The sequence below is a fragment of the Eupeodes corollae genome, chromosome 1 (genome assembly GCF_945859685.1).
Source record: "Eupeodes corollae chromosome 1, idEupCoro1.1, whole genome shotgun sequence".
Lineage (NCBI taxonomy): Eukaryota > Metazoa > Arthropoda > Insecta > Diptera > Syrphidae > Eupeodes > Eupeodes corollae.
The window spans coordinates 144,996,949-145,014,587 of record NC_079147.1 but is presented as its reverse complement, the minus strand read 5'-3'; the positions used below and the strand labels follow the sequence as shown (position 1 = coordinate 145,014,587).

Below are 17,639 nucleotides of genomic sequence, written 5' to 3'. Positions count from 1 at the left end.
GGCATTCCTTCCCACAGTTGCAACAATTTCCCAGAATTATAATGAAGACTTCAACAAATTGCTCCCAAAAGAACTATGCCTCCCCCAATTTTGGTAATTATGAAGGTATACCTTAAATTCTCACCCCTACATAAAAACTCTGACATCCCAAACAATCACAAGCAAATTACAAACAATTTCTCCAAAACCTGTAAAAAGATCTAAACCCAATTTTGAAATAAATTGCTCTATAAGCCTTTCAATTTTTTTGTTTTCGTTCTTATGTTTTTATATACTCATATGAAAATTTCAGATAGGTAGGTAGGGAAAATTAATATATATAATATGTGTATTTCCTATCTCCCTTTCTATAACCCTCAAAAACCCAGTGAAAACCACGAGACTACCACATCGAACCGAACCAAACCCCACCATACCATCGCATAGCCTCACCATCATTGTAATCCAAATCCAAAGCATCCTAACAAATTAAATGGCTGCATCTCTGCACTCAAATTACCCTCCCTCAATTAACGTGACTCAATGGATAAACTTTGAATTATCCTTCATTCCCCATACTCTCCAATTAAGTTCGAACTGGAGCATCACAAGGAGGGTTCAACAGAAAATCAAGGATGTAAAGTAGTAGAGAAAGAGTAGACGAAAGAAAGAATAGAAATTAAAAAAAAAAGAAAACAACAACCCCCAACCCCTAAACCCAACCATCCTCTCATTTTCACAACCAAAACCATAAAATGAACAAAATATAATGAAACGTCTACCCATAGAAATTCATTTAAAACCTACCTAAGGCTAGGGTTAAGCACGGAATCACAAAACTCCTGTCATTCCCCATACCACCACCCCCTACCACGCCCACATAGATGCTGTCTGTTCTTCTGCTATCCTTTATAACTGTTGGTTTTTTTGTGTGCACCCACTCAACTCAACCATGATCTGTCAATTGGGGGGAGGGGGTTGTGTTGTGTTGTTAAGGGAGAAGCAGCAATGAGCAACGAGGACCTAAAATGTAGAACAAGAGGAATAGAGTGTGTGTGTGGCATCAAATGGGATAAGGACGAGGGAGAGAGGATGAATGCGAAAGATGAGACGTAGTGATGGGACACAAGAGCACTGGTAGAACAGTAGCAAAAGTGTAATCAACAATTAAATTCAATTTAGTTACACACAAAACTGGAAACCCCATCCAGGAAACATCCAGCAAAAAAAAAATACACCACACCGAGTGAACTGAACAGAAGGATATACAAATACGTATGGGCAGAAATATGAGATAGTCTTATTTATGTAGAAGAGTAAAAAACAGAGATAGAAGATCGGAAGACTTTGACAAAAAGACATATAGACGGGAGAGAAAGAGAAGGAGGTGGTGGATAAACAGAATAACATAACAACAGAAACAGAATAGAACAGCAGCGTTGTTTTGTCATCTTCGTATAGTTGTGTCACTGTGCGGTTATGATTACCATCTTCGTTGTTGTTTTTTTGACAGTTGAAGGAATTTTCAACGATTTATTTTCGATCAAATTATTGCTAATTTTAACCCGGGAGTCAGTTCGATCCACTGACCTTTCGCATTCGTTATAAAATTTCAGTATGAAATTTGACGGATGAACTATATTGTCGATTCCTAAGGCACTACCTTATCATTTATGAACTTGCTTATCGACGCTGTCATTTTCTGACATGCCAAAAGTATTTTTCGACATTGTCACGTGCATGTTTCACTGTGCTCTTCTTTTCTAAAACTACTTTCGAGGAATCGAATGTAAAGAATCCGCAAAAAAACACATAAGGTTCGATAGATACAGCGAACATATGTTTACGTTTGAATTTACCTTTTTAATTTTTACATAGTTTTAATTTCATGAAGAAGTTCGTTAAAATAAATGTTTGACTTTGGTTTTTGAAGTTTCAATTGTTTATTTTTGTTTCGTTTTCATTTAACTAAAGATTCTCTGTAGATTTTTTCGAAATTGGCGCCAATGACAGATTATAGAAATTGTTGCAGTTCTAGATAATTTGAGCAAAATATCGGTGGTGCAGAGCAAGTTACCGACATTCGTTCAACTTTCTTTCGTCGGATTTGATTGAAACTGTCACATTAGCTTATTAGATAAGTAAGAAAAAATGTCGGTGGTGCAGGCCATGTTACCGACATTCGTTTAATTTTTTTTCGTCGGTTGCGTTAATAGCAAAAGTTTGGAAAATAATTGAAAATGTCATTTGGTTAATTTTCCGACCTCGATTGCCAATCACCAATCTTACTTATACAAGTTGCTAAACATTTTATCTTTGTTTATCACAACATTAGTTTTAATATAGGTTTTCCAACAAGTGGTTTTCTATTTAATAGTAACGCTTTTTGGGCAGCTGTCACCTTTCAAACCGTCATATTTTGACGTTTACAAAGTAGAAATTACACCAAGTCACAGTTCGCAAAACTAAAGGACTTCAGGATCGTCTTAAAGTCAAGAAATAGTGATTCACTACTTACTGGAAAAATGTGAAGAAGCGAAACCATGTGCGTCGCTCACGACCGTTGTGTGTTTAAATCAGTTTGTTAAAAAATTCTTTAATTTTATTTTTATTTCAATCTATTATCGATTTAAAAAGTTGTTCTTTTTCAATTGATTGGTAACCATGATTATTATGTGTTTAAGGACATGTATTTGTATGTACTGTGAAATGGTATACTTCGGGTTAAAGGTTAGAGCTGGAGCTTTGAATGCAATGTTGGAAGAGATGGAGAGAAATGCTTATTGTCACATGTTCTAGCATCGGGTAAAATGCGGTTTGTTATAAGAGAACAACACAACAGTTAGAGAATGGAGGACGAATCTGATGGATTGTGGTTCTACCAAAGTCAAATGGAATGCTTTATTGCTATTTAGCCAAAGTTACAGCGGCGGCGGCGGTGATGGTGATAGTGACAGTGACAGCGGCTGCGACGACGGCGACGTTGTCGGCTGTTGCTGCTGGCCCCAGAGCTTAGTTACGCTTTTCCCTGTATTTCATTTAGGCGCCATCATCATCATCATCATCGATGACTTTTCAAAGCGAGGGGGAGAGGGTTGTTGTATTGAAATCACAAAGCGATGACGACAACGACTTGGTGGAACAAGCTATTTCTCTCCACACAGAGTTTCGAACGCATGTTAACCGCAATCACCGCAGCCGACATTGTGGTGGAAAAACTTGGAAATAAGACTGAAAATACGGGAGGACACGAATAGCAATAGCAGCAGCAGTATCAGGATAGCAACAGACCACACAAAGGATGACGACGAACGGCGGCCATTATCGCCAACTTCAATGAATTGTACTCTTATAAAGGTTTGCTTCGTATTATGCAGCTCCACCATAGCGTCACTCTGTGCTATTGTCTTTCGAAATTCAACTTTGGCCTTTTATACTGACGACACAATGAACACATGTTTATGTTGAAATTTGTATGATTCATTTTTGTTTTCTAAAAGTAACTTTGGCACAAGTAAGGTGTTCGGCTATATTCTGTCAATAGGAAAATGACGTTTTATGAGGTTTGCTGTTGATCGATGAGTTTTCAGTGTGGTTTTAACCATTTCTGTGGAAAGGTTTTAAGGCAGCATCTACATACATATATATGGAGATGACAATTTTTCAGCCGAATTCTAAGAGAGCAACTAATTTTGTGAAAATCAAGACACACCCAATGTAATATTCGAACGCACTTACAATTACACCAACATTTAGTGCAAAGCTCTAAGTTAAGTTAAAAAGCACCCATCTGCACTGCCATCTGAACTGTTAAATTGTTTAAATGTCAAATTGTTGAATTCAACTGTCAAGTGTACCATGAAGTCAATTGATTTTATGACAAGCAACTCGCTCGCCACACTTACCATTACACAAACCTGTGAAATTATGTTAACCTGTCAAATTGTTGTATTGTCAAAAATTATTGTTGATCTGTCAAAAATTATTTAATTTAAATACAGAGCTCACATTTGTTTTCTATTTGATCATGGAGTTAGCTCCAACATGTCAAACATATTTCTGACATTTCAATAATTTGACACAAGTTGAAAAATAGTAATATTTTTGGCAAGTTTTAAGACATAGCATCGTTAACTGAAAATATTAATGTTATTTCCAAATCCCCAAATTCAATTAATGTATACAAATCGAAATCGTGTACGGATGTTTTGACACATGTACATTACACTGTACACTGTAGTACAGTACTTTGTACTAATGGTGTATTGTACATTAGTTTCAAAAGGGTTAAAAAATTAATGCCTAAATTACAAATCTCTACATGTATTTAACATTTAATTTCAAAGAGCCCCAATGAATTTGCTTTCCTGGCCGTGCTATAGATAGGTGAATGGTTGGTATCCTTCTGCATGCATTACATGGCGCCATTCATGATTGTACAAAGCCCCAGCATACAGAATAGTCAGTGGAACAGTCGATGCATGATGATGATGTGATGGCAATGGCACACACTCTGTTGGTAGTGCAGACTTCTCCCTCTGTAATTCGAGATTCAAATTCCTTGACAATGTTCACCGTGCAAGGCACATAGACGCCGCCGCCATCCATTCTCGTCGTCGACGTCGGTCAACTAGACCGAACTAGGCCTTGTTTAACATTGCGTGCATGGAAGCTGAGCCATCTCGCACTCCTATGGGAAATTTATAACACACACAAAAAAAAAAAACACAGAAAGCATTTGAAACATGGTAATCTGGCAATAGAGTCAATGCCACAATTGTAGATACACGTACAATTGTATATATAGATATACGCAAACTCTTGAATTCGCAATCGATTGGTGAATCTATAAAGGAAGCAAGTCATGTCATAGGGGTATCGGTGTGATGGAATGGTTTTATGCTAACAACTTTGTCAGATGTGACTAGAAAGCAAATTTGTTTGGTTAGGAATTCTAAATTATATGCAAAATTTAGCTTTAAGTTGTTCTTTTTTTTCTGTCAATAATATACAAATATAAAATATTACTTGATTTTCTAATTCACAATTTACTTTTTTCTTTTCTTTACAGTACTATGAAATGTCCTATGGCCTTAATGTAGAAATGCACAAGCAGGTAAGTCTAATTTTTCTATTCAGCTTCAGATTCACAGTGTCTCAAATACAATACAATTTTGAAGCCTATAACTTTTGACAACTCCATTCAGTTTGTCCACATTAAAATGTCAAATACAAAAGCTGTCAAATTGAGTTTTACTACTTAAAACTAACAAAGTGGCAAAATTGGTGATGCCAGCGACAAATTTTTCTGAAAATCGACTTCCGTTATATCTATAAACTGCAAAACTGTCAGAGTAAAAAATCGCACGTGCAAAAATTCAACCATCTTGCTGAAATGTGATTATGATGACTTTTGCAAGACCACAGATCATAAATATTGCGAAATATTATAATTTGATTTATAAGCTGTCAAATTTATCATCGCTAGAAATAGTAATTTAACGGTTGTTTTTTTTGACGTGTGGTTTTCAATCTAACAATACTTTTTTCGTAGTTGGTCTTTTTGACAGCTGTCACTAGATTAATGCCCAGAAAGGAACTGTATATGCATAAGGTTGTGTGATTTGAAACCGCTGTATACTATTTCTTGTGAGGTTATATAGAATCGCTAATCTGCTTAAATAAGCCCACGACTATTGACGCCTTAAAATAGAATATTCGGCGCGTTAATGCTGACATACAGCCCCAATGGCTGCAAAAAGTGGTCAAAAATTGGACCTCTCGGCAAGAGAATGAAGCCCACTTACCCGAAATAATTTTTGAAACATAATGACAAACCCTTATTTTTATAAAAAAAAAAGCTACAAGATTATGTCGGTATAACTTTTAGCATCGAAGTTTCAGAATTTAGAAATGAACCCGAGTTCAATTCCATGTAGGTACACATCCAAATCGAGTTCAATTATTGTTTCAATGAAAACTGAACAGAAAAATAAAAAAAAAAAACAGAACTGTCATTTGAAGATTACATTCAATTCTATTATAATTATTTAGTTCGAAATCTCAGTTTAATTTCGACTCAATTTTTAAACACTACATTACAAGTTGGTAGATAAAATGAAAAGGATTAAAAGTTTCAAAAAGGTTGTTTTTGTATTACATTTGAACAGACATCGAGTTGAAATAATAATGGCTTCGAATATGTCACAAGTCAAATTTGTTAGTTGACAGATTCATCTAAAATTCGTTGATTACAATGAATTATGTGTGAATAATATTTTGACACCTAATACCAATGCATTGTTAATTGCAACTCACTTCCATCTCTTTTTGTCTCGATCTGTCACTGTCACTGATTATTAGCCACAATTCTTTCTTATTTGAAAGTTTATGATCTTTGACATTTTAACTGTTTGCTTTACTTCTTACTAAAAGATATAGATATAGTTGTATGCGGAGAATGACAATCTAATTATGTCTACATACTTCCATCCAATTGGACTCCCCCCCATCTCCTCTACCACAATAAAAGCATCAAATTAGGACATTTGAAAATAGTCCGCAATGCAAATTAACGTCACGCATTTTTCTAATTGCGTAAACTAGGTTTTCCTTCGTATAAAATTGGTGTAGGCACTGAATCGAGCGACGGCGACGTTTCTAAGGACGGTAGGTCTATTATGATGGTGCACACAGTATTTCAGTCTGTGTCATGCTAGAATCTGACATATCAGCCAAAAAGGGACACAGAAAGTACACCGACCGACATTGTACAAATGATGTTCATTTCCTTTCTGCCACTTATAACATACCACCATTCCCAACATCCTTTTCCTAACAACAAATATAGGGACAGAAAACACACATACTCCCAAATACACACGTTTCTAAAGGACCGTCCGGGTCCGGTCCGCCACAAAAGCCTAGCTGACATCTAAAATTCACTTTTGGTATTGCGTTGCTATTGCTGTACGTCAACCACAATCGACAGGGTGGTGGCTGAAGCTGAATCTGAAGCCGAGGATGTGGCACAGGAACACATATACCGTACAAAGTCTGAATCGGAGTCCGAGTCCTATAAAATGGATACACATAATAAAGCAACAGAAACTATAGAGTCAAACATAACCCAAACTGGCCAATCATTCCAAATCTAACCGAATTTACATTTAGTGCGCATCCTTTGCTGGTTGGTAAAACGAATGGGCAGGTCAGATCCGTTTGGGTTTTTGAAGAATTGTGCAATTGATTGTTCCCGAAGACCGACAATGATTTTTGGCTCCGTTATAGAGAGAGAGAGAGAACATCGCCCTTCCTTAAACTAGAAAACATCAAACTAGCACTAACTTATAAGGTATAGGGTATAGGGTAAAGCATAGGCCGAGGTTTGAAGACTCAAACAAAAGGCACCAAATTTTTTTTTCCAAAAATTCCATGGAGGACTGTGATGACCTGTTTTCTGGCAAAGGTTATAGCATAGCAGAAAGCAGAGGTATTGTGTGGATCACGAATGGAAATTACAGAAACGTCATGTCATCTGCCGCAAACCTAATTTCAGATGCACTTTTCGACAGGTACCTTACCTACCCTACCTATGGACAGACAGCAGGATGATAGAGAAAAATAACTTTGCCCGCATGTCTCGTCATGTGTGGTGAAGTACCTTCCTATACACCGACTTTAAACAAAAGACCTGACGGGATAGAGGAATATAAAAGGATCGATCAAAGCACACTCAACCAAATGGTTATAGACAGAAGTGTCATGGATGCTTTGCCTAAAAGTTCTGACAGACGACATCAGGCAGGCTTTAACGTTATGGTGGTTATGCGAGTACACTGTGTCTAAGAGAGTGTGACGATTCAGAGGTAGCAAGCAATGCCCTTAGCACATACACATTCGATTATATACCTGCGTTGATGTATATTTACTTTTAGACAAACGAAAATATAATTGCCTTAGTGTAAATTTTCTGTCAGAAGAACAAGTTCGCCGCTACTATTGTCAATATTTTCAGAAAATTTTGAAGTTGACGTACCGGCACCACCACCGCGTGCATGTAAGGTCGGTGCGTTGTGTCATGTGAGTGCAATGAGCTGAAAGTAGCTTTTAGTTACATAAAGTTAGACTGATACATCAGTAGTAAAGGAATAAAAGTTGCCACCAGTTAGTTAACCTAATTCAACTTTTTCCAGAAAAATAAGACAGACAAGATTGAAGGGGGATGATTTTCGTGTAGTAAAAGTTAGTCTATGAAGTGAAATTTAGTTTCAAACAAATAAAAATATTTTCCAATTTAATAATTTACTTTACTGGCTCTCGAGCTTTAGGCAAAACAAAAAATGGCGCCCAACGTCAGCCCCAAAAACACCATTTTTCTTTTAAAATGATTTGTTTATTATTTTTAAAGTATGAACATTTGTTTTTATGTGTTAATTAAACATAAATATTTATATTTTCTACGTTTTCTTCTATTATTTCAGACAGAAATTGCGAAACGGTTAAATACCTTAATAAGCCAGCTTTTGCCATTTCTACAAACTGATCATCAGCAACAAGTGTTACAGGCCGTCGAACGGGCCAAACAAGTAACAATGCCTGAATTAAATTTAATAATTGGGGTAAGTTTAAAATTTATATTATACACACTTAAAAAAAAGAAACCTAAGAAATATTAAATTAAAAAAAAAAAAACATACAATATTATAACATTTAGTTTTCTTTGCAATTTTTGCAAACATTAATTGTTTTTCTCTTGTTTTAAATTCTTTTATTTTTAACAATAATAATTTGAATGTAGAAAATTATAATTATGACAAATTGCATTGATTTTGTATTTTATTTTAGGTTTTAATTTTGTTAATAAATTTGGATTATATTATTTTTTTAATTGTTTTTAACATTTTAACTAAAAGCACATGCCAAAAATTGTTTCTTAAATAAAGAGGAAATGTAATTAATGGGTCAAAAATCCAGTTTAATTAATTATACAAAAGTCTGCTTGTTGTTTTTATGAGATTTTTGTTTTTCTTTATAAATATGTAATGACTGAAGTGTAGACATACAAAAAAGTCCCTTAATTATCCTCGAAATCGTTGTGTTTTAAAAAAAATTATATACCATTTCAAAACTTCTTAATCTTATCACCTGTTTGTTTTTATTCACTTTATTTATTTAATATTGTAAATATAGAAAAATCTCGTTTTTGTTAAAAGTTTTTTTTTTTGTCAACGTGAGTGTGGTGTTCTGCATTTTTGTTTGGTTAAATTTAAAACAATTCCTCTGAACCTTATTGATAAGAAATTAACAAATTTACAACGAATTAAAATATTTCGTTTTAGGTTTTGATAATTTTTGTTTGTAATTTAAGTTCTCTAAGTTAATTTCGGTTCACATTTTTATTTATTATTAGTTTATTTTTATTTATAACTTATTTGTTATGGATTATTTAAAAATGTATTACTTAAATCTGATTTTCCTGCTCAAAATCTTATGTTTTTCTGTGTTTAATCACAAAAACTTTTTAAAGAATGTGTTTTTTTTTCACTTTAAAGTGGCGCCCAACTACAAACTCCATTAATCAGAAATTATAAGCATAAAATTTTTAAAATCAACCATAATCTTGTAACATTGTGCATAGCCAAATCAGTTTTACACTTTTTCTTACTCTGACATATGTCAAATGCAAATAAATTGGCACTTGATGCCTATTGACGTTTTCACATAAAGTTCTGATAAGAATTGCAATCCGAATACACCGAACTGTCAAACTCCGTTCTCGTTCCACATTCAATCCAAACTTCAACGAATAAAATGTTCGCACTTGTTTTAACCCAAACATTTTATTCTACTGATGTGAAAGAAATGTCTTAATAATTGTCAAATATTCGTTGGTTGCTCTCATGTAAACAGTTCTTTAGCTTTTATTCCATTTCCATCTGTCAAATGCTTGTGTTCAGCATTCAACTCGGTCTGCTTAGTTATTTTATTCTGAGCTCATAGAGTGGGGTCTGAACAAGTTCAGAACAAAAAAGAACGACCAGTTCGAAGCTCTGAACTTTCAAAAGTAGGAAATGTGTGACACATGTCAAAATGGTACTCAATACCTTTTGAAGAGCGACATCTTCAGATAAAGTTCTGCGAATCCGAAAACTGTTTTTAATTTAAAATTTGCCCTATAATTAACACTTTAATAAAATTGTCCATAAGTGCACTATAAATAAGGTTTTATATTTATAATAAGCGGTTTCATTTTCATATTAAATTTTTCAAAGAAGAGGCCGAAAATCTTCTGAACAAGGCTTGTTCTAAGCATCCAGAATAATTTTTGAAATACTTAATAAATTAATAATATGTGATCTAAAACAATTTATAAACCTACATTCAGTACAAATTGTAAAGAAAAAGTTAGAAATAAAGCTTTAGTTAATCTTTTGGTTCTAAAATTAGCTTTTCCGTTTCCAAAATAAGAGAAATTTAGGAAAACCAATTGTTTGTCGTGAAATGCAATTTGATTTTAACGAACTGTCAAACAACTTGCGTTCCACACATGATCCAAACCCCAATAAACCAAAACCAAAATAAAAAATATCTCATTCTAGTATTTGGTATGCACCTTTAATGACAAACCATGTGAAACAACGGTCTTAATGGATAAATATTCGTTCAACTGATGGTCGCTCTGAATAGCCTTTAACGAACTGTCAAAGTAAACAGGCGTTCCACATACGATCCACACTTTAACGAATAAAATGTTCGCGCGCGTCTTAACCTAAAAATGTTCTTTTTCTAGTCTTTGTTGTGCATCTGTTTATGAAGAATAAAAACAAACCATGTGGAAGAACTGTCATAATTGACAAATATTCATGCATATGGTGGTCGCTCTCGTGTGAATAGCCCAACAAACTGTCAAAGTCATAATCAACAAATATTCGTTCATATGATGGTCGCTCTCGTGTGAATAGCCTTTAACGAACTGTCAAAGTAAACAGGCGTTCCAAATACGATCCACACTTTAGCTCTCATGGAAACAGTTCTTTAGCTTTTTTTCCATTTCCACCTGTCAAATGCTTGTGTTCAGCATTCGACTCGGTATAGTCATTTATTTTATTTTGAGCTCATAGGGCGTTCTCTTTACAAGCTCAAAACGAAAAATTTCAAAGCTCTGGACGTTCAGAGGTGCAAATGAAATACAATCGTTTGTTTGACAGTTCAGGCTCTGCTCTGACATAAAAAGAAAATCACCATTTAAGGCATTGAATGGATTGTGTAGTATTGGCATAGATCCTCTCTCATTTAAAAAATGACAAGAGCGCGGTGTTCAATTGTGAGGATTGCTTCCTAGCATAGTTTTTTTAATGTCAAATGTCAAAAAGTTGACAGCTGCAAGAATATCAGGCTATTTAAACCGTTTTATTGTTAAATTCTTTTATTTAAGCTTATTTTATTTCATAAATCCTTTTGCTTTATTTAATTATATTAATTATTTTATATTATATTTATATTTATATTTATATGAAAAAGTCAATAAAATGTCCGATTATTTTGAGCACCACAAACAAAATACTAAAATATATAATACAAAATAAAAAATAATCCAAAATGACAGAAAATAATTTAAAAAGAAAAATTTTGTGTAAAACAATTTTTTCGGAGGATCTTTTGACCCAATAAAACATTTACCTCTCAATCGTTCTATACTGAATATTTTTTTTCAAAATTCAATACAAATTGTATACAAACAAATTGGACAGTTTAATATTAGTTGCACTTTGACAATAACTGTGGTGTTCTGCGAATAAATTTATTACATTCAACAGCAGTATAGAACGTTAAGTTTTATTTTTCTTAAATAAACATTTCTGATATTTGATCAAAAAACTAAAAAATTTGAAGAAAAAAAACAAAACTTCTTTTTCTTTAATTTATTTATTATTGTTATTTTATTTATATTTATTATTTTTGTTTTTATTTCATTTCTACTCCCTCACAAATTTTTTTGAATTAAACAAAAAAAAACTAAAACAAAATAAAAAATTTAATTCGTAAAATGCAGAACCACCAACAACAGGGAATTCAACAGCTTTTAGTAAGTTTGAATATAACAAAAACAAAAAGAAGAAATAATTTCTCTGAACTCTTTTGTTGTATGTCTTTTGTTTGATTTAAAGTTATTTTTTTTTTAACTTAATTTTTTGTTATTCGGTTGAAAAAAATCATTAAACGCTTCTATTTGTTCATTTTTAGTTCTATTTTATAGTTCATTTTTACATAATTCATTTTTTGTTCTGTCATTTAAATGTCATTCATCATTTCTCTTTGTCCTCAAAATATAAAACATACATATATTTGTCCTTTTTTACTGCTTTGCTAACAATAAAACTGAAGCAGGTCATTTGTTAGTTTTGAATTTCCCAAAACTAATAAAAAACATATTAAATTAACTAAAATCGACCCAACAATTCATCCCTGTGGCACCCCATTATTAAACACAATTCAACAAAACAAAAAAACACGGCTGCTCATCAATGGCAATCATGGTTTTTGGAGAATTTTCACAAACACACACACACATTCTATGTACCATACACATATTATTACTTAAACCACTTTTTGTGTGAGTATTAGTGAGCGATGGCCTTTTCCAGGACTAAAAGTTCTACAAAATCGGGTGAAAAAAAACTACACTGCGATGATGAGGGCGGATTTGAAATCGTGGTAATTTTATTGAATGACTCTTCGGGTTTAATTCAGATGTGTGATATAAATGTTAAATTAATTTGTGTGTTTCGCTGCACGAGTGGGTGGGGTGAAAATAAATAATTGTAATATCCAGTGCCGTATTCCTGGAAATTGGTGTCATCATCAACATTATTTCTTCTATATCGATATTATTGGGTTCATGTATTATTTTTGTGAAAACTTTATTCGTTTTTTTTTTTTTATAATCGATATGACTGACATTACCACAAGTGTTATAGAAACACCCCCAAAATTGTAGTTGACGGGTTTTATATTTTTGTAATATGTATAGAGGGCGCCACATTGTTCTTTTAATTATGTGGCCAATTATAGTGTTTTTCAGTAGACAGGACTTACTTTATGAACATCAAACTGTCTGATTATTTTTAATTTTTGAAATTTCATGATACAAAATTTGAAAAAAAAAGAAACAAGGATGATGTGGAATTCAGTGATGATAATGATGATGGCAATGATATAGAAAGTGTGAGGTTTTGTGTGGCTTTAGTGGTTAGCCTTTCACAAATGTGAGCAGAAAAATCAACTTTTGTGGTAATTAATGTAAAATTACTGCGATTTGGTTGTAACTAAATTTTAATTTCTTTATTTTTGTTTGGTTAAGTTGCAGTATAGTGTTTCAATAACTAATTTCACTGACCATACAAAAAAAGGGTTTATTTTCGTATTTGAAATTAAAATTTTATAATGGGCCTCTAAAATGAAGCTAGTTAATTTGTTTAAATACACTGTCGAGCCTGAATTTTACCATTTTAACTGCCGCCGATTGGGGGTGGGGGGTGTGGTTTGGTGTGTGATTAAACTAAGTAACCGTTAAAGCGAGCAATTTGAATCAGAAATTTAAAAAAAAGCTGGCGATTATCGATTGTATTCAACTATTTTGGAGCGAAGAAGTCTGGGTATACATTTGTTTGAATTAGACATCTGTCAAATTCTTGCTTGGAACTTATGGTGAAGATCAAAAAGATCAAAAAAGACACAATTCCAAACTATTGTCGACTGGCATAACATTAAATTTCAGAAAGAATACAGAATTATCTAAGTGTGGTGAGTTTCTGAGGTTAAGTGTTTTATTTATACTGTAATAATCGTGTTGCCCAAAATAATTATTCTTACTTGACATTTCAAAACGAATACACAATTTTCCTTAGCGTGGTGAGTTTCTGCGATTAAGCGAATTTATATTGTAAATAGTCGTGTTGCGGAAAATATGAATTCTAAACATTACATTTCAGAACGAATAATAATTCACCATTATGTGGTGAGTTTCTTTTTTAGTTCAGTGCAGATCCAGAACTGTCAAACAAAAAATTGTGTTTCTTTTTTACCACTGAACGTTCAAAGTCTAAAATTTTTCGTTTTGAATAGGTTCTGAACTTGAATAGACGAAATAACTGAGGAGACTGAATTAAATGCTGAACATAAGCATCTGAGATGTGATTGTTTTAAACATCTAATTTTTCCCAAATTTGCTTAAGCTTTAAATTTAATCACCATTATGTGGTGAGTTTCTTTTAAAACACGTTCATTCTGAGATTAGATCTTTTTTTTTAGTTCAGTGCAGATCCAGAACTGTCAAACAAAAACTTATTTTTCTATTTTAACACTGAACGTTCAAAGCCTAAAATTTTTCGTTTTGAATAGGATCTAAGCTTTAATAGAGCGTGCTCTATGAGCTCAAATTAAATAACTGAGAAGACTGAATTAAAAGCTGAACATAAGCATCTGAGAGGTGATTTTTGTATTACATCTTATTTTTTCCATATTTGCTTAAGCTTTAAATTTAATCACCATTATGTGGTGAGTTTCTTTTAAAAACATTCATTCTGAGATTAGACCTTTTTCTTTTTTAGTTCAGTGCAAATCCAGAACTGTCAAACAAAAACAAGTTTTTCTTTTTTACCACTGGACTTTCAAAGCCTAAAAGTTTTGTTTCATTTTGAATAGTTTCTGAGCTTGATTAAAGCGTGCTCTATGAGCTCAGAATTAAATAACTGAGCAAAGTGAGTTAAATAATGAACATAAGCATTTGGCAGGTGATTGTTTTATTACAACTAGTTTTTTCCATTTTTGCTTAAAATGACAAGTAAATTGACAAATGTCAAATAGTGACTGCTAAGTGGAATGGCGTGTTTTCAAAATAACTCTGAACGGTCTATATTCTCAAACTCTGTTGAGAATTGTTTTTTTTTTCGTTATAAAAGTAAAAAAAGGAAAACAATAGCTTTAATTGATCTTCAAATGTCAAAAGTGATCGATTTGACAGTTGCATACAGTTTTTTTGATTACTTTTGAAAGACGGATATTGTAGTTAAGTAATTTCCCTCCATCACCCTAACCGAGCAAATGTAATCTGTACACCATATTGGATTTGTCATGCAATTTTACCAACCTAATTATCAAGATATGTATTGACATTACATATAGTTTGAAGATACATATAAGTGACATTTAAGGCTCATATTCAAAAGTGCTCTATATATGAGTGCAAATAAATTCACATCAACATACTTGTTCCCCCCAGTGTATCGACGAAAGACTTCTACTTCAACCTCAACCTTTTTTATTTTGCCTAACTCCTACCTTGTCAATGGCTATATTTACCACACTATGCACGCTGTGTGCATTTTACCTTTTTTGCTATCATACCCCCATCCCATTAGCTCGAAAACTCGCTCTGTGGACAATGTGGAGTGTGAATCTGTATTGAAATTCGACCACTTTTTCGTGGTTGCGGTCATCGGTACTGTCCAACAGAACATCAGACGGACGAAAACTGCCAAAGGGAGTTGGGTGAGGGAAGGGGGCAAAATAGCTATTTTACATTTCATTGGGAAGCACAACCAAAACACCCCTGATGTTCGAAACGTTCGGAAATGATGTGCAAGTGGTGGTGTTATCATTCTTTAATGAAGGTCAACAAGGCTTTGAGGCCCGGTGTGGCAGCGGCGGCCGGCGAGGCGCGGTGATGACGGCACAGCAGCGAGTGACCGTTCTAAAGGGGGCGGAATGGTTAAGGAATGCGCAGTTCTAGCCGGTCACAGTTGTTGTTGGGAGCATCGGTGCTCTCCTATACATTCATGTAGATACGTACGGCAGAACATATAACAAGCTATAGGTAATGTAGGTATACCTGCAGCTGATTAAAATTATCTTGGTGCAGCCGGTTAATTACCGCATTCGCTGTGGTTAGAGTGATGCACTTCCAAAAACTGGTAGCCAATGACAGAGGCATTATGGGAAGATGGATAGGGGAGGAGGAGGGAGGCAGGGATAAAGCTCTAGTTTGCTTGGGGTATTAGGTTTCGAATACTGTCATCTCTGATCAAATTTTCCGATGCCCACCCCTGTGCCTAGTGGGAATATGATAAAATAAAAATGAGTGGGGGGGGATGCTGACGACGAGAAATTATCTGCCAGACCAACGCAGAATTCAAAGAGCCGGAATAATCGAATAAAATTGAGCACCAGGAGTCGCATTGGCGGCAACAGCAGCAATGGTGGCTTTAGAGTCCTGTTCGGTTCATTTCGATGTGTGATGGTTTTTTTTCACGAAGCAAATTCAAAAACTGAATCGAATCGAATTCCCCAATGGAGGTTGAAAGTTGACAGTGAAAGCTGCTGCCACTGCCTTCACTATTTTACCTACCATAACCATTGCCGCACCGTTAATACCAACGCTGCTACAGCTCCTGCCCTCCCTCCATCTGCATCATCTGTGACTTGTGTCGACTCTCACCGAGCAGGGTTCGTGATGGGTTCTATATTGGTATACATTTCGGGGAAAATGAACAGGAAACTAATAAAAAAAAACTCAAAACGTGAAGGACTTATAATTCTGTTATGATTTATTTGTTGTTGGGGCAAATTTTCATTTCGAAATCGTGAAACCATAAAATTTGTGTGCGGCATTGGTGTCTGTTCATGTGGGTATATTGGTTATGGTTTGGTTAAGTTAGGTCCATTGAACAATTGGATTTTGGATATTTCACTGTGACTGCTATGGCATCAGTGGATTTCGATCTAGTTTTAAGTTTATTTTTTTGTTTTTATAATTTTGATAAGGGTTTGGAAATGGTTTCGTTATGTCATAAAAAACATCCGAAGAGACTTTTCAATCAAATTAAAAATATTAACGAAGAAACTAAGCAAAGTCATGGCAACCTACAATATTTGAATATTGGAGGAAAAAAATAAATATGTTCGAATTCAGCAATCACACACATTTTTGACGTTTCTAAGTTTTTTTTTTCAAGAATTTTCTCTATATCTAAAACAAATAGGTAAATTACTGTACTTTTTAAAAGTAATATTCAGTTTATTACATATATTATTATTATTATATTTCATTTTACAAAGGTACAAAATTGAAAAATTCCGATGGCTATTTATTCATCATTAACCCAGATAAATCCAGATCAGATAAATAAAATAAAACAGCTCGGATCATTAAATTTAAATCATATTATTTGACGTTTAGAGCGGAGTTGCCAGTCAATCATTGATGCCAAACATCATAACACAAAATGTCGCCTAGTGTCAAATAGAAAAACTAATTTTTGTATCGCAAACAATAGATTCAAAAATAAAACAGGATTTACATTTGTTGTTGTAACCGAATAATAGTCTGTCAAATTTCCAATATGTACCTTAAAATGTCTTGAAGTTTCGTAGATGTTTATAAATTTGTTAACAACATCCCTTACAAAGTGTGGACGCCGATTTTTGTTGCCTTTTAAAATATAATCCTCATCAAATCAAAACAAATTCCGCCCCTTGATTCATTTTCAACTGAAGTTGATGAATCTAGCAATTCTTTTAAAATTGTGTCCATATTTTGTTTAATTTGTTTCATAACAAACTCATTTCGACTGAAATAATTTTAAAATAAAAAGAAAAAC

The 17,639-nt window shown here is 33.7% G+C and overlaps 1 protein-coding gene across 5 annotated transcripts in view; it reads left to right on the top strand.

Annotated features, from left to right (window-relative positions):
* LOC129938591 (protein groucho) overlaps nucleotides 1-17,639 on the top strand; it is a 307,911-nt gene that overhangs the window by 277,945 nt on the left and 12,327 nt on the right. For 3 of the 5 annotated variants that reach the window (XM_056046249.1, XM_056046246.1, XM_056046247.1), the window contains 3 exons: nucleotides 5,051-5,095; nucleotides 8,463-8,600; nucleotides 12,035-12,067. In XM_056046249.1, the coding sequence (XP_055902224.1) occupies nucleotides 5,051-5,095; nucleotides 8,463-8,600; nucleotides 12,035-12,067 (216 nt within the window). The remainder of the gene's footprint in view (nucleotides 1-5,050; nucleotides 5,096-8,462; nucleotides 8,601-12,034; nucleotides 12,068-17,639) is intronic. The other 2 variants (XM_056046250.1, XM_056046248.1) reach the window with 1 other exon arrangement.